The 17,850-nt window shown below is 48.3% G+C and overlaps 1 protein-coding gene across 1 annotated transcript; it reads right to left on the minus strand.

Moving 5' to 3' along the window:
* Window positions 1–2,196: 2,196 nt before the first annotated feature.
* Window positions 2,197–17,636, minus strand: NOXO1 (NADPH oxidase organizer 1). Its single transcript, XM_060260994.1, has 8 exons — window positions 17,522–17,636; window positions 11,001–11,081; window positions 10,801–10,876; window positions 8,775–8,955; window positions 7,766–7,959; window positions 6,102–6,206; window positions 5,133–5,250; window positions 2,197–2,842 (listed from the first exon to the last, which is right to left on the minus strand). The coding sequence occupies exons 1-8, from the start codon at window positions 17,585–17,587 to the stop codon at window positions 2,197–2,199; spliced, it is 1,467 nt and encodes a 488-aa protein (XP_060116977.1). The 5' UTR covers window positions 17,588–17,636.
* Window positions 17,637–17,850: the final 214 nt, after the last annotated feature.

Raw genomic sequence — 17,850 nt, forward strand, 5'->3', positions numbered from 1 at the left:
CTGGAGGCTAAAAATCTGTGAGCTAGCCCACACTCACTCAGCTGAGAGGGAACACCGGTTATGCTTGATGCCGGAGGGGAGGCAAGCTAGAGGCGCTTGGAAGAGCTGAGCCCCATTTGGCTTTAGAGCTGGGGCCCCTGGGGTGGCAGTAAGACTGTGGGGTTTTGCATGTTCAGCCCTGAAGAAGGCAGCGAATCCAGGGCTTCCTTAAGGTGATCCTCCCCATGCCTTGGAAAGACAAGGCAGGACCCCGCCCACCCTGCATCGCAGGAAAGCTCCCCTGCCCAGCTTCTCTGGGCTCAAGTCACCCCCACCGACGGGCTTCTTTGGCCAGGAGGAGTCTAAAAGGGAAGGGATGGTGGCTCAGTGGTAGAGCATCTGCTTGGTAAGCAGAAGGTCCCAGGTTCAATCCCTGGTATCTCCAACTCAAAAGGGTCCAGGCAAGTAGGCATGAAAAACCTCAGCTTGAGACCCTGGAGAGCCGCTGCCAGTCTGAGTAGACGACATTAGAGAGGGATGGTGGCTCAGTGGTAGAGCATCTGCTTGGTAAGCAAAAGGTCCCAGGTTCCATTCCCAGCATCTCCAACTCAAAAGGGTCCAGGCAAGTAGACATGAAAAACCTCAGCTTAAGACCCTGGAAAGCCACTGCAAGTCTGAGTAGACGACGTTAGAGAGGGATGGTGGCTCAGTGGTAGAGCATCTGCTTGGTAAGCAGAAGGTCCCAGGTTCAATCCCTGGCATCTCCCAACTATAAAAGGGTCCAGGCAAGTAGGCATGAAAAACCTCAGCTTGAAACCCTGGAGAGCTGCTGCCAGTCTGAGTAGACAGTTCTGGAGGGAGGGATGGTGGCTCAGTGGCAGAGCATCTGCTTGGTAAGCAGAAGGTCCCAGGTTCCATCCCCAGCATCTCCAACTCAAAAGGGTCCAGGCAAGTAGGCGTGAAAAACCTCAGCTTGAGACCCTGGAGAGCCGCTGCCAGTCTGAGTAGACAAGACTGACTTTAGAGAGGAACGGTGGCTCAGTGGTAGAGCATCTGCTTGGTAAGCAAAAGGTCCCAGGTTCCATCCCCAGCATTTCCAACTCAAAAGGGTCCAGGCAAGTAGGCGTGAAAAACCTTAGCTTGAGACCCTGGAGAGCCTCTGCCAGTCTGAGGAGACAAGACTGACTTTGATGGACTGAAGGGGGTCTGATTCAGTAGAAGGCAGCTTTGTATGTTCATATGTCTGTAGACTCATGCTGAAAAGGCTTGGATGGTAAACTTTATTCAGCTGCACATGATTTATCCATCATACATTTAAGTTCAAACACAACACCTTTAAATAGAACTAGCAGTTTCTTGCATTGCCACAAAGGGGGAGGGAATAGCTGTGATAGGAAAGAGAGGGGTTTCTTCAAAATTATATGTTAGGGGTGGCCAACGGTAGCGCTCCAGATGGGTTTTTTTTGCCTACAACTTCCATCAGCCCCAGCCAGCATGGCCGACGGCTGGGGCTGATGGGAGTTGTAGGCAAAAAAAATATCTGGAGAGCTACCGTTGGCCACCCCGATGTATGTTACAAAAGAGAACAACAGCCAACCGAAGCCATCTCTGGCTGAAATTTATTTTATTTTGATTTGATTTGATTTCTATCCCACCCTCCCCGCCTAAGCAGCCTCAGGGCGGCTCACAATGTAAAAACATCGCAGTAGTTAAAAGGGTACATATCTTAAAAATAGTGCATTCCATAAAAATTATACACTCAATAATTAAAATCAACATTTCATTTCATTTGGCATCAGGCTCTAGGTATTACGTCTTACTCAGTTTTTCAGTGAAATGAAGCATTTGCCTTCCAAAAGAACATAAGAAGCCATGTTGGATCAGGCCATTGGCCCCTCCAGTCCAACACTCTGTGTCACAGATAAGAACATAAGAGAAACCCTGTTGGATAAGGCCAATGGCCCATCCAGTTCAACACTCTGTGTCACATAAGAACATAAGAGAAGCCCTGTTGGATCAGGCCAATGGCCCATGCAGTCCAACACTCTGTGTCACACAGTGGCCAAAAAAATTATATATATACACACACACACACACATATATATACACACACACTGTGGCTAATAGCCACTGACATAAATTTGGGAAGGGGAGAGCGTTTTGCAGGACTCCTTTTGCTGTTTGCACAGTAAACGCAGAATGTGGGACGGGGCCCAGTCAGTGGTGGCTCTGAGAGCAGGTGGGCAGAGTGGGTCGGGGCCGGGCCCTCTGCACGGCCCTTTTGGTTATGGTGCTGCATTTCTGGAGGATTTCATGGTCTGAGGGTCTCGTGGGCACCGTGGGGCCACCGGGAGAGCCCTCGGAGTCACAGGAGGAGCAGAGGGAATCATCCGCACAGGCAAATGGCTCCTCACCGAAGCCGGAGTCGCTCCACTTCTTGCTGTCGAGAAGTGTGGAAGGCCTGTCTTGGGTCCCTGAGGCGGGCTGGTAGATGACCCCCTGAGGCGGGCTGGTAGATGTCTGGGCTTCTATTTTCCGGGCCCAGTACAATCCCTGCTCACTACCGCTTCCGGAGCTTTCCGACAAGCTGTCCTGGTCAACCCCATTGAGAGATCGAGACCTGATTCGACTCAGGGGGCTGTCTTTCTCTCCTTCCGCGTCGCTTGTCGAGCGAGGCTGGGGTGCGTCCAGGTGATCGCCTTTCCGCTGGTTTGGGGCATTCCTTCTGAAGGGGGTGGTGACATCAGAGAGGTTTGGGGTGGAGACGCATAGGTTGCTGTGGGCGAGAGCCAGGAATTTGCTGTGCGGGTTTTTGTACGGCCGGAGGAACATGGACGGGACGTAGCCAGCTCTCCCGTTGTACCTGGAAGGCAAAGATTGCAGAGTGAAAAAGATACCATGTGAAGGCCAAAGAAAATCCAAGACTGGTGGAGTTTGGTGAGGCGTCTGGAAAGCCCCTTGGCTCAGAGTGTTAAAGCTGCAGTACTGCAGTCCTAAGCTCTGCTCACGACCTGCGTTTGATCCCCGGTGGAAGCTGGGTTTTCAGGTAGCTGGCTCGAGGTTTACTCAGCCTTCCAGCCTTCTGAGGTCGGTAAAAAGAGTCCCCAGCTTGCTGGGGGGAAAGTGTAGAGGACTGGGGAAGGCAATGGCAAACCGCCCCGTAAAAAGTCTGTCGTGAAAATGTTGTGAAAGCAACATCACTCCAGAGTCAGAAACGACTGGTGCTTGCACAGGGGACCTTTCCTTTCCAGGAGACCAAGTCCTATGAAGAAAAGTTGAAGGAGGTGGGGATGTTTAGCCTGGAGAGGAGGCGGCTGAGAGGTGATAGGATCACCATCTTCAAGTACTTGAAGGGCTGTCATATAGAGGATGGTGTGGAATTGTTTGCTGTGGCCCCAAAAGGTAGGACCAGAACCAACGGATTGAAATTAAATCAAAAGATTTTTCCGGCTCAACATTAGGAAGTTCTTTCAAAGGCAGGAAATAATTCCGGTTCATTCAAGCAACAGCCTAGAACTTTATACACTTTTGTATCTCGAGGGGCAAAAATAATTGCCTTGAATTCTGTGCCAAGACAAAACTAATTTTGTGAAGGCTGTGCATAGTGCCAATGAGGCACTGGCGAGGAGAGAGAGAGAGAGAGAGCTTTCCTGAGCCATTTTTGGCAGACGGCCTTTCCTGTTCCTTCTCCCACCAAAGGCAGCCAGAGCCTCATGAAGAAACCCTTTAGCAAAGGAGCGGGTTGATTTCAGGCTTGCTGTGTCAACTTTATTGAATCTAAGTGACCTCTCATTGGGTCTTCAATTCTCTAAGCCAGAGCAGTCTCTCTGAGTATTAATGTGGAGTCCTCAGCATGGTGCCCATGGACGTCTTTTCTGGTCTCCACTGAATGTTTTAAGGAAGTGGGAGGAGCCAGGGTAGGGCTTTTGCCCAACAAGGCTTCTGATTGGCTATTGGAGATTTGATTGGCTGTGCAAACTTTTTAAACTGTAGGTACCACAGTACAAGGATTTCCCCCCAGGGTGGCCAAACTGTGGCTCTGGAGTCACATGTGGCTCTTTCACACACCTTGCGTGGTTCTCGAAGCCCCACCGCCCCATCGGCCAGCTTGGAGAAGGCATTTCTCTCTTTAAGTCACTTCTCTAAGCCAGGCCACCTTGACTTTATTTTAAAGTTAAAGTTGCTTTCTTTCCACCTCTCTTCCCCATCTATATCCCTCCCTCCCTCTAACATCTAATCTTTACGTCTTCCGACTCTCAAATATCTGACATTTATTCTATGTGGCTCTTACGTCGAGCAGGTTTGGCCACCCTGATCTATACTGCGTTACTTAAGTTAAGCAGTTGCAGCCATTTTGTGGCAGAGTCCACTTCCTGTGGTGGCCATTTGGTTGCTTTGCCTACCATGCCATTGTCAGAATGCCCATAGGCTCAAAATGTTTGCGGACCCCTGAAGTATGCATAGCTGATCTTGTGTTAAGATCTACCTAGTCCCTTGTTATTAGAAGAATCTGAACAAGAAGATGAAGAAGAAGAAGAAGATATTGGATTTATATCCCGCCCTCCACTCTGGAGAGTCTTAGAGTGGCTCACGATCTCCTCTACCTTCCTCCCCCACAACAGACACCCTGTGAGGTGGGTGGGGCTGGAGAAGGCTCTCACAGCAGCTGCCCTTTCAAGGACAGAGTCTCAGAGCGGCTCACAATCTCCTCTACCTTCCTCCCCCACAACAGACACCCTGTGAGGTGGGTGGGGCTGGAGAAGGCTCTCACAGCAGCTGCCCTTTCAAGGACAACCTCTGCCAGAGCTACGGCTGACCCAAGGCCATTCCAGCAGCTGCAAGTGGAGGAGTGGGGAATCAAACCCGGTTCTCCCAGATAAGAGAGCTCTGGCTGACCCAAGGCCATTCCAGCAGCTGCAAGTGGAGGAGTGGGGAATCAAACCTGGTTCTCCCAGATAAGAGAGCTCTGGCTGACCCAAGGCCATTCCAGCAGCTGCAAGTGGAGGAGTGGGGAATCAAGCCCGGTTCTCCCAGATAAGAGTCCACACACTTAACCATTACACCATACTGGCTCGCCTAACAAGCAGCTAGCTGGTGTTAGATGATGTACCAGGAAGCAGCCAGACTTATATCTGCCCCCTTCCCCACTGTACCAGACGAGCCACCAGCCGTTGTCTGTCTTCTCCAGCACTTCCACAACTACCCCTATGTTCACAGAAAGTTCATCCTGGTTCCTCGCCTTGTAGGACCGTTTGATGTAATACAGGAACTCTGAAAGAAAAGGAGGAAGACTTTTGCTACAGCCTGGCTCAGAGCTCGAGCTTCCAACCAGTGTGCCGTATAGGCAAGAAATTACTACAGATGGGAAACCTTGACAGCCCATCCTGCCTGAGCACCCAAAGGCTGAGTGAGAAAATTAAAAAAAAAAAAACACCAATAACATATGTACTTATTACAAGTGCACCAAAGCTATTCTTTAAAAACATTAACGCAGTCTTTCCTTGAAGTGGCAGATATTTGAACGAAGAAGTCCTGAATCTATATAACTGGATATTTCTATATTTGGATATTTGTAGGTTAAAAGTCTTGTACCAATAAAGCAGGACCAATAATTCTGTATATCTTGGCTGATAACCTTTAACCACATGAAAACAAGACCAAACACTTTTCAGCTTCCAAGGCCACCTTCAGTGGTCAAATTTTGGCTTAACGTGTGTCAGTGCCATGGCGGGTTGATTATAAGCAGTGCTTCTTTTTTTTAGCTGGAACAGTTCTGGCTGACTCGGTGTCAGGGGATGTGGCCTAATATGCAAATGAGTCCCTCCTGGACTTTTTCTACCTAAAATCCCTGATTATAAGGCATTCCAGATATCCTTTGTGTTATGTGAGGGCTGCTATTGCCCTTTGCCTGTTTTTGTTGTTCAGCATCTGAAATCCCTCCACTCTCCAAGATATAAGGACAGATGAACTCTCATTCTAACTGCATCTGAAGAAGCAAGCAGTGACGCCGGAAAGCTGCCACAAATTGTGTTAGGTGTTCCTGGACTCTTGCTTTTTTCCTACCAGACAAGGCAGCATTCGACATTTTTCATGTAAAAGAAAGCCACGTCAGGTAGAACTACCTTCTTCGTTGGTTTCTCTGACGACAGATGCTTCCTCCGTCTCCTCCAGATACGGGGCAGGGAACCAGGCAATTTGCTTCTGGTCATTTTCCACTAGCCACCATCCTGCAAAGAAACGGCTTAAGTCAGATGTCCCCAAGTAGCTCTTTTCTCTCTTTCCATTCGCCACGAGGGCTTTCTTTCTGAAACGATGCACTGTGAATACGCCCATAGGCAGGTTTCCCACGCTTCAAGCAGCCATGGCGTTCCAAAGTGGTTTAGAAACCAGACTCCTAACAGCCCACATGCTGGGAGTGGAGAATAGTGATTCTATCTAGTACTTATAGGTCTTTTAAGCTATTCAGACCACATTCTTCCAATACTGCCAGGACAACCTTTCATATTGCAGGTTTGGGGTGAGAATGCTTAATGCCACCGTGTGAGTTCCAGGCATGCTCAACCCATGAATTAGCCAGTTCGTAATTTGGTGTATTAATTTAGGGCTCAAACAAACAAAAAAGAGACAGAGCTGAAGATCACGCATCTCATTACAGCTGTGAAATGCAAATTGCAGGCTGACGCAAAAGAGAAGATTGGATTTATACCCTGCCCTTCATTCAGAGTCTCAGGTCGGTTTACAATGTCTTTCCCCTTCCCATCTCCACAGTACACACCCTGTGGGGCTGAGAGGGCTCTGAGAGAACCGCTCTTGAGCAGAACAGTTCTCTGACCCAAGTTCACTCCAGTAGTTGCATGAGGAGGAGTGGGGAATCAAACCCAGTTCTCCCAGATAAGAGAGCATGCACTTAACCACTGCACCAAATGGACCACGCCAAACCGTCATAAATGCAGCTTAAATTTCAACCTCGGCTTGGTTTTGATATTGCAAAATTTTTAAGAATGTCGATAAGAAAGCAAGGCCCTTGTTCTGCATAGCAAAACTGAAACGCTAAAGAGTTCAACTTCTTTTTGCTTCCCCACACGGACCCTGAGGCAAATTGAGATTGCTCATTTGCATGTCATGGACAGAATGAGAGATGTAAGCTGCTTTTAAAAAAAAAACACCTTTGCTTCTTCTCTCAGCCATTTAAGTCCTTTGCTCTCACGCTATGCCAGCCCTTCTCGGCGCGAAGGACTTCCATGATCTATGTCCGATTTAGGGTGGCCAAGTCCAATTTGAGAAATATCTGGGGACTTTCGGGGTGGAGCCAGGAGATTTTGGAGGTGAAGCCCAGGGGCAAACATAACTGAGCTCAAAAGGGAGTGCTGGCCATCACATTTCAACGGACCATTGGACACCTTTTAAATGCTTTCCCTCCACTGGGTATAAGGAAGGATAAGGGCACCTTCTTTAGGGGCTTACAGAATTGGACCCCCTGGTCCAATCTTTTTGAAACTTGGAGGGCATTTTGAGAATAGGCACCAGATGCTATGCTGAAAATTTGGTGCCTCTAGCTCAAAAAATAGCCCCGCCCCTGAGCCCCAGAAACCCATGGATCAATTTTCCATCATACCCTATGGGATTCAGTCTCCACAGGGAACGATGGAGTGCCCAGCAGACATTTCCTCCCCCCCCCCCAGCTTTCTGATGACCCTGAAGCAGGGAGAGGGCCTCCAAACCGGGGGATCCCCTGCCCCCACCTGGAGATTGGCAACCCTAGTGCGATTGCGTCTGAGCTCCATACCTGTTCTGTCTTTCAGCAGCACTTCGAGGTTCTCCCCCTTGGTGGCGTGGAAGGGCCTGTTCTTCGTGTCTTTGGTTTCGAAGGCTTCGATGCAGCTGTAACTTTGGGAGATGACTGGCTGCGTGATGGTTGGGGTGGAGGGCTTGGGTGTGTCCTCTTTCCTCTCTCTCGTTTCAGAAGGCAAGATTATGACGCTGGAGGGAAAAACAGACATAAAAGCTGAGTGGGATTGGCCTTAAAAAATGATCCCATCTGAGTCTCCCTTTTCAATTAGTAGCCTTATGGTAAGGGTCTTCCGGGAGCTGATGAAAAACTGCTGGATCTCACAACAAGTCAGAGACCATGAACTAACTCCTTCATCTGCCGGGGAAATTATTTTCCGTACAATCGGGTGGAATTCTAGCAGGAACTCCTTCGCATATTAGGCCACACACCCTTGATGCAGCCAATCTTCCTGGAGCTTACAGAAGACCCTGTACGAAGAGCTTTGTAAGCTTGTGGAGATTGACTACATCAGGAGGGTGTGGCCTAATATGCAAAGGAGCACCTGCTACGAAAAAGCCCTGGATATAACCCAGGCAATTTAAAATCTGGCTCCCTTCAAAACAAGGCTCCCTTCCAGCAGCACACCAAATATTCTGCTCAGGGAGCTTGGTTATATAAAAGGCAGCATTGGAAGAGGTGAGCAGGCAAACAAAATCAGAAGCCATGGTATGGACCTGGTTTGTAAATCTGGCTTGTGCTAACTGGAGTTTCGGATGGTGTCTAAGCAGATAGGAAATTAAGACTCCTGGCCACGGTTTGCCCGGAGGAGAGATTTTGGAGATGAATATTTTTTTTTTGGTTTTAACAGATTTTGTCAAAACAAAACAAAACACCTATTATTGTAAACTGTACTACAAGGAAAAGTGGAACAGACCTGTTTTAATAGCATTTGACAGGGACTGAACGGAGGTTAAGGAGTTTGATTTACATCCTGGTCCCTCAACACTACAGTAGGTTTAAGTACCTGTTTTCTGGGAAGGAAGGGTCTAAGTCTTGGCTCTGTGCTTCAAGGAAACGGGTCACGTCTTCCCCTTGGGAGATTTTGGCCTTCACTTTCAGGAGCTCCGTGCAGTAAATCTCCAGCAGCTTCAGTCTCTCCAAACTCTGTCTCCGATTCCGATCCATTCTCTGCCTCAGGTGTGCAGCTGTGAAGGGGAAACAGGAGGACAAAAGATCAAGGAGCTGCAACCAACTGGAAGCACCTCCCCAAAGCCCCCAAAACTGCCTTCTGTTTTGCAGGTCCCCTCTGAGGTTGTCAACCTTCAGGCAGCAACTGGAGATCTCCCACTGTTACCACTGATCTTAGGGTTGCCGAGTCCAATTCAAGAAATGTCAGGAGACTTTGGGGGTGGAGCCAGGAGACTTTGGGGGTGGAGCCAGGAGACTTTGGGGGGGGTGACACGCATCATTGCACTCCAAAGGGAGTTCTGGCCATCACATTTGAAGGGACTGCACATTTTTTAAATGTCTTCCCTCCATTGGAAATAATGAAGGATAGGGACATTTTGGGGCTCATAGAATTTTACCCCCTGATCCGATCCTTCTGAAACTTGGAAGGTATTTTGGGGAGAGGCACTGGATGCTATGCTGCAAATTCAGTGCCTCTAGCTCCAAAAACAGCCTGCCCAGATACCCATGGATCAATTCTCCATTATACCCTATGGGAATCGATCTTCATAGGGAATAATGGAGTGCCCAGAAGACATTCCCCCTCCGAATAGAATACAATCCAAAAGTGGTCACTATAATAGATAACGCAACAAAAAATGTAAGCTAGTGACCAGTTTACTAAGAAATATATAGAAATCAGTCCAAATGTCCAAAACATGTATATTCAAGTCCCAAAGTGGTGTGGTGACAAGCCAATTGATTAAGTACTTGTTTCTTTCCAGTCTTCATCAGACCTGGGACCGGTATTGATTCAATTATATAGATTCTTTACACAATTTTCAAAAAAGAGGGACGCGGAGCGTCTCTGGCAGCAATTTCACATCGGCTGCAGCTCAGTACGGCACAAGAAGCCACACACTGAGCTGTAGCCGATGTGAAATTGCTGCCGGAGACACTCCGCGTCCCTCTTTTTTGAAAATTGTGTAAAGAATCTATATAATTGAATCAACATCGGTCCCAGGTCTGATGAAGACTGGAAAGAAACAAGTACTTAAGTGATTGGCTTGTCACCACACTACTTTGAATATACATGTTTTGGACATTTGGACTGATTTCTATATACTTCTTAGTAAATTGGTCACTAGCTTGCATTTTTTGTTGTGTTACCCACCTGGGGATTCGCAGCTGAACTGATCCCCAGGTGACAGCGACCAGTTCCCCTGGAGAAAATGGCTGCTTTGGGAGGTGGGCTCTCTACGGCATTCTACTGGAGACTCTACCTCTAAAATATCCGAGAATTTCCCAACACTGGACTAGCACCCCTACCCATTGTTTCCCCGTGTTGTAAGATCGTGAAATTCCTAGGGTCTGGGAGTTCTGGAGAGCCAGTTTGGTGTAGTGGTTAAGTGCGTGGACTCTTATCTGGGAGAACTGGGTTTGATTCCCCACTCCTCCGCTTGCACCTGCTGGGGTGGCCTTGGCTCAGACATAGCTCTGGCAGAGGTTGTCCTTGAAATGGCAGCTGCTGTGAGAGCCCTCTCCAGCCCCACCCACCTTACGGGGGGTCTGTTGTGGGGGAGGAAGGTAAAGGAGATTGTGAGCCGCTCTGAGACTCTTTGGAGCGGAGGGCGGGATATAAATCCAATATCTTCATCTACCTCACAGGGTGTCTGTTGTGGGGGAGGAAGGTAAAGGAGATTGTGAGCCGCTCTGAGACTCTTCGGAGTGGAGGGCGGGATATAAATCCAATATCATCTTCTTCTTCTCTGCAAAACTTCGGGTTTGTTGTTAGGAACCACAAGGGTAGCAATAGCAAACATCCAAATTTATCCTCATCCATTTCAATGATCAAGAGCCCTCCCTCTCCTGGCCCCTTTTACCTTGAAACTTCGGGATGGTGCGTTCTGATTTCTTCAGCAGGCCGCTTTCAATGGGGAATTTCCTCTTCAGTTCTTTCTAAACCGTGGGCAAAACAAGCAAGGGCAAAATTAGTGAGGTCACACGGGCAAAGATGGGAAACCATTGTACATGAAGAGATACAACAACCAAAGGATGCCTCTTGATCCAGAAGCAAACTCACGTGGAGCTTCTTAAACTCTTCAAACGTCCTGTAGATGAGGATATTGGTGTGATCTGACCAGGACACAGAAAGCATGTAGGCCTGGAAAAGTTGAACAGAATACAGATTTTGAGAACATGGCGTGTCCCCAGAGTTTCCTGTAAGGGGAAGGGATTTCACAGGTCTGTAGGACTTCCTGCATTTTGACCGGCGTGTAGCAGAACCCAGTGGTTTAAAAACAGAGCCACAATGCATTTTATAAGCAATGGGGATCTTAGATACATTCAGTATGTATTTTACACACAAAAATAGTTACGTTGACCATGCTGAGGCCAAATTAAGGTTGCCAGCTCCAATTGGGAAATTCCTGGAGAATTTGGGGGTGGAGTCTGGAGGGTGTAGGATTGCCAGGTCTATGTTGAAAAATTTCTGGAGGCTTTGAGGGTGGATCTGGGAGAGGGTGGGGTTTGGGGAGGGAAGGGAAGGGAAGGTACAGCATGGTACAATGCCATAGAAACCCTTCAAATCAGCAATTTACTCCAGGGGAGCTGAGCTCTGCCAACTGGAGATCAGTTGTAAAAGCAGGAGATCTCCAGGCCCCACCTGGAGGCTGGCAACCCTAGGTGCTCAGCAAAGATGTGATATCACATAGAGTCCTCCCTCTGAAGTGGGCATTTTCTCCAGGGAAACGGATCTCTTTCATCTGGAGATCCGTCATAAGTCCGAGAGCAATTCAAGCTGGCATTTGAGAGACATATAAGAAACTGCTTGAAAACTGCCAACTTTGTTCTCTATGGAAACTTGAAATTTTTTTGTTTTCAGAGAATTTTGTACTTAATTTTGGCATTCGATAGAAAGTATTTTAATATCATTTAAAGGGGATATTCATGTGTGTTTAAGGTACTTTTTGTGTCCTGGAAATTATATATTGAATGAATTTATAAAACACTGGATTATATAAGAATTTTCAAATAGTGGTTCGTTATTTGAAGAAGACCGTAAATTTATACTCTGCCCTTCTCTCTGAATCAGAGGCTCAGAGTGGCTTACAATCTCCTTTATCTTCTTCCCCCACAACGGAAACCCCGTAAGGTGGGTGGGGCTGAGAGAGCTCTGACAGAAGTTGCCTTTTCAAGGTCAACTCCTACGAGAGCTATCGCTGACCCAAGGCCATTCCAGCAGCTGCACGTAGAGGAGTGGGAAATCAAACCTGGTTCTCCCAGATAAGAGTCCGCACACTTAACCACTACACCAAACTGGGATTGTGATCTTTTGTGCATTCTTGATATTACTTTTTGCGCAACCCTCTCCCATTATTTTTGTGTACTCACTTGGAGTCTGTCAATCCTGGGTTCAAACACATGAAATGGAGCATAATTCAAGCTGTCTCAAAGTGCACAAATCAGGTCTTTCCCCCTCTTTAGAGATACTACATTTTGCTATGCTGATCTTTTTCTCTCCTTAATGTCAAATTAGCCATTTAAAATTTAATTTAAATTAAAAAATTACTTATGGAGTGACCCAGGAGTCCATTTTTAACATTTGGTTTTCACCCCCTCCTCTGGCAATTAATTAGGAGGAGACGATTTCAGTGGGGCTGATTTTTTAAAAAACCAAAATCCCGTCCAGCTGCTGCAGATGAGGCTGGCCAGGAGTTGCTTTGGTCAGCCTCAGATTTGCAGTGACCCTCAGAGAAATCTGTAATGCCCAGCCAGCCTAACACGTCCTTTAAGCTACCCGTTCCAGTTTCTGCGGAAACAGGGCTCTGCCTAGCAAGTCTTCAGCTTTTAGGTCTGAACCGAACCCTACATTTTAAAAACCTCTACGTTACAAAGACAGTGGTCACATTGGGACTGATCCTCAATTAGATGCACAACAACACTTGCCTCCGACAAACAAAGGGAGCTTGACTCTCAAAACTCTGAACTCGCGTTGGTTTCTAACGTGCTAATGGACTTGATTCCAACTTTTCTGACGCAGACCAACATGTAGGGTCACATAAGAACATAAGAGAAGCCATGTTGGATCAGGCCAGTGGCCCCTCCAGTCCAACACTCTGTGTCACATAAGAACATAAGAGAAGCCATGTTGGATCAGGCCAATAGCCCCTCCAGTCCAACACTCTGTGTCACATAAGAACATAAGAGAAGCCATGTTGGATCAGGCCAATAGCCCCTCCAGTCCAACACTCTGTGTCACATAAGAACATAAGAGAAGCCCTGTTGGATCAGGCCAATGGCCCATCCAGTCCAACACTCTGTGTCACATAAGAACATAAGAGAAGCCCTGTTGGATCAGGCCAGTGGCCCCTCCAGTCCAACACTCTGTGTCACAGAAGAACATAAGAGAAGCCCTATTGGATCAGGCCAGTGGCCCCTCCAGTCCAACACTCTGTGTCACAGAAGAACATAAGAGAAGCCATGTTGGATCAGGCCAATGGCCCCTCCAGCCCAACACTCTGTGTCACATAAGAACATAAGAGAAGCCCTGTTGGATCAGGCCCATGGCCCATCCAGTCCAACACTCTGTGTCACATAAGAACATAAGAGAAGCCCTGTTGGATCAGGCCAATGGCCCATCCAGTCCAACACTCTGTGTCACATAAGAACATAAGAGAAGCCATGTTGGATCAGGCCAGTGGCCCCTCCAGTCCAACACTCTGTGTCACAGAAGAACATAAGAGAAGCCATGTTGGATCAGGCCAGTGGCCCCTCCAGTCCAACACTCTGTGTCACAGAAGAACATAAGAGAAGCCATGTTGGATCAGGCCAGTGGCCCCTCCAGTCCAACACTCTGTGTCACAGAAGAACATAAGAGAAGCCATGTTGGATCAGGCCAGTGGCCCCTCCAGTCCAACACTCTGTGTCACAGAAGAACATAAGAGAAGCCATGTTGGATCAGACCAGTGGCCCATCCAGTCCAACACTGTGTCACAGAAGAACATAAGAGAAGTCCTGTTGGATCAGGCCAATGGCCCATCCAGTCCAACACTCTGTGTCACAGAAGAACATAAGAGAAGCCATGTTGGATCAGGCCGGTGGCCCATCCAGTCCAACACTCTGTGTCACAGAAGAACATAAGAGAAGCCATGTTGGATCAGGCCAGTGGCCCCTCCAGTCCAACACTCTGTGTCACAGAAGAACATAAGAGAAGCCATGTTGGATCAGGCCAGTGGCCCCTCCAGTCCAACACTCTGTGTCACAGAAGAACATAAGAGAAGCCATGTTGGATCAGGCCAGTGGCCCCTCCAGTCCAACACTCTGTGTCACAGAAGAACATAAGAGAAGCCATGTTGGATCAGACCAGTGGCCCATCCAGTCCAACACTGTGTCACAGAAGAACATAAGAGAAGTCCTGTTGGATCAGGCCAATGGCCCATCCAGTCCAACACTCTGTGTCACAGAAGAACATAAGAGAAGCCATGTTGGATCAGGCCGGTGGCCCATCCAGTCCAACACTCTGTGTCACAGAAGAACATAAGAGAAGTCCTGTTGGATCAGGCCGGTGGCCCATCCAGTCCAACACTCTGTGTCACAGAAGAACATAAGAGAAGCCATGTTGGATCAGGCCGGTGGCCCATCCAGTCCAACACTCTGTGTCACAGAAGAACATAAGAGAAGTCCTGTTGGATCAGGCCAGTGGCCCATCCAGTCCAACACTCTGTGTCACAGAAGAACATAAGAGAAGTCCTGTTGGATCAGACCAGTGGCCCATCCAGTCCAACACTCTGTGTCACATAAGAACATAAGAGAAGTCCTGTTGGATCAGACCAGTGGCCCATCCAGTCCAACACTCTGTGTCACAGAAGAACATAAGAGAAGTCCTGTTGGATCAGGCCAGTGGCCCATCCAGTCCAACACTCTGTGTCACAGAAGAACATAAGAGAAGTCCTGTTGGATCAGACCAGTGGCCCATCCAGTCCAACACTCTGTGTCACATAAGAACATAAGAGAAGTCCTGTTGGATCAGGCCGGTGGCCCATCCAGTCCAACACTCTGTGTCACAGAAGAACATAAGAGAAGCCATGTTGGATCAGGCCGGTGGCCCATCCAGTCCAACACTCTGTGTCACAGAAGAACATAAGAGAAGTCCTGTTGGATCAGGCCAGTGGCCCATCCAGTCCAACACTCTGTGTCACATAAGAACATAAGAGAAGTCCTGTTGGATCAGGCCGGTGGCCCATCCAGTCCAACACTCTGTGTCACAGAAGAACATAAGAGAAGCCATGTTGGATCAGACCAGTGGCCCATCCAGTCCAACACTCTGTGTCACAGAAGAACATAAGAGAAGTCCTGTTGGATCAGACCAGTGGCCCATCCAGTCCAACACTCTGTGTCACATAAGAACATAAGAGAAGCCATGTTGGATCAGGCCAATGGCCCCTCCAGTCCAACACTCTGTGTCACAGAAGAACATAAGAGAAGCCATGTTGGATCAGGCCAATGGCCCATCCAGTCCAACACTCTGTGTCACAGAAGAACATAAGAGAAGCCATGTTGGATCAGACCAGTGGCCCATCCAGTCCAACACTCTGTGTCACAGAAGAACATAAGAGAAGTCCTGTTGGATCAGACCAGTGGCCCATCCAGTCCAACACTCTGTGTCACATAAGAACATAAGAGAAGTCCTGTTGGATCAGGCCAGTGGCCCATCCAGTCCAACACTCTGTGTCACATAAGAACATAAGAGAAGTCCTGTTGGATCAGACCAGTGGCCCATCCAGTCCAACACTCTGTGTCACATAAGAACATAAGAGAAGTCCTGTTGGATCAGGCCGGTGGCCCATCCAGTCCAACACTCTGTGTCACATAAGAACATAAGAGAAGTCCTGTTGGATCAGGCCAGTGGCCCATCCAGTCCAACACTCTGTGTCACATAAGAACATAAGAGAAGTCCTGTTGGATCAGGCCAGTGGCCCATCCAGTCCAACACTCTGTGTCACATAAGAACATAAGAGAAGTCCTGTTGGATCAGGCCAGTGGACCCTCCAGTCCAGCACTCTGTGTCACATAAGAACATAAGAGAAGTCCTGTTGGATCAGACCAGTGGCCCATCCAGTCCAACACTCTGTGTCACAGAAGAACATAAGAGAAGTCCTGTTGGATCAGACCAGTGGCCCATCCAGTCCAACACTCTGTGTCACATAAGAACATAAGAGAAGTCCTGTTGGATCAGGCCGGTGGCCCATCCAGTCCAACACTCTGTGTCACATAAGAACATAAGAGAAGTCCTGTTGGATCAGGCCAGTGGCCCATCCAGTCCAACACTCTGTGTCACATAAGAACATAAGAGAAGTCCTGTTGGATCAGGCCAGTGGCCCATCCAGTCCAACACTCTGTGTCACATAAGAACATAAGAGAAGTCCTGTTGGATCAGGCCAGTGGACCCTCCAGTCCAGCACTCTGTGTCACATAAGAACATAAGAGAAGTCCTGTTGGATCAGGCCAGTGGCCCCTCCAGTCCAGCACTCTGTGTCACATAAGAACATAAGAGAAGCCCTGTTGGATCAGGCCAATGGCCCATCCAGTCCAACGCTCTGTGTCACATAAGAACATAAGAGAAGCCATGTTGGATCAGGCCAATGGCCCCTCCAGTCCAGCACTCTGTGTCACATAAGAACATAAGAGAAGCCCTGTTGGATCAGGCCAGTGGCCCCTCCAGTCCAGCACTCTGTGTCACATAAGAACATAAGAGAAGCCATGTTGGATCAGGCCAGTGGCCCATCCAGTCCAACACTCTGTGTCACACAGTGGCCAAAAATATATATATATATATACACACACACTCACACACATATATACACACTGTGGCTAATAGCCACTGATGGACCTCTGCTCCATATTTTTATCTAACCCCCTCTTGAAGCTGTCTATGCTTGTAGCCGCCACCACCTCCTGTGGCAGTGAATTCCACATGTTAATCACCTCCTGTGGCAGTGAATTCCACATGTTAATTCCACATGTTAATCACTTTGGTTGTCCGGTCCCCCCGACTACCAACAGGGGCTAGGAGGGGGTAGAATTGCCAATTCCAGGTTAGGAAACTACTGGAGATTTGGGGATGGCGTCTGGGGAGCACAGCGACCTCAGTGGAGTACAATGCCCTAGAATCCGTCCTCCAAAACATCCACTTTCTCCAGGGGAGCTGATCTCTGTAGTCTGGAATTCCAGGGGATCCCCAGGTCGCACCTGGAGGCTGGCATCCCCATGTCCCACACGGCTGCTCTCTGAAGCAATGGAAGAATCATAGAATCATAGAGCTGGAAGGGACCCCTAGGGTCATTTAGTCCAACCCCCTGCACAATGCAGGAAACTCGCCTCCCCCTAAATTAAGAATTAAGGTGAAGGTTTCTTTCTGTTCACAATATCATCGTGGCTCATTTTCATTTTCGTTGCTTTTATGTTTGTTTTTTTGGTAATAATTCTAAATGGCAGGGTCATATAACTATATAATTTAAAACATCCGAAATGTCCCCTGCTGCAGCAGGCAATAAACGGAGCATGCCAAAAAAAGGGGGGGGGGAAAGAGTGGAGGTGAAATACCTTCTGTTTCCCATGCTTCAGCAAGCCTAGGGCTTTCACCTCCACGGGGAACCGGTCGCCGCTCATCTCTTCCCGTGCAGGTGCTCCCAGCTGTCTTTTCGAAATCTGTTTGAAGCTCCTGCCTCCTGTGGGATAAGAATTTAAAGAGCTCAGAGGGAGGGGTTTGGCTCTTCCCAAACACACCAGCCTGCCAGAGATCGCTTTGTTTCTTCTTCCACTTCAGAACAGGGCAAGGGCCAGAAATTCCACATTCTGTTTCCTGCAGTCATGAGTCACGGGTGGGGGGGGGGGGGGGTTTGAAGATGTTCCATCCTCACACTTCTTGGTGG

Source organism: Heteronotia binoei, chromosome 20, assembly GCF_032191835.1.
Source record: "Heteronotia binoei isolate CCM8104 ecotype False Entrance Well chromosome 20, APGP_CSIRO_Hbin_v1, whole genome shotgun sequence".
Lineage (NCBI taxonomy): Eukaryota > Metazoa > Chordata > Lepidosauria > Squamata > Gekkonidae > Heteronotia > Heteronotia binoei.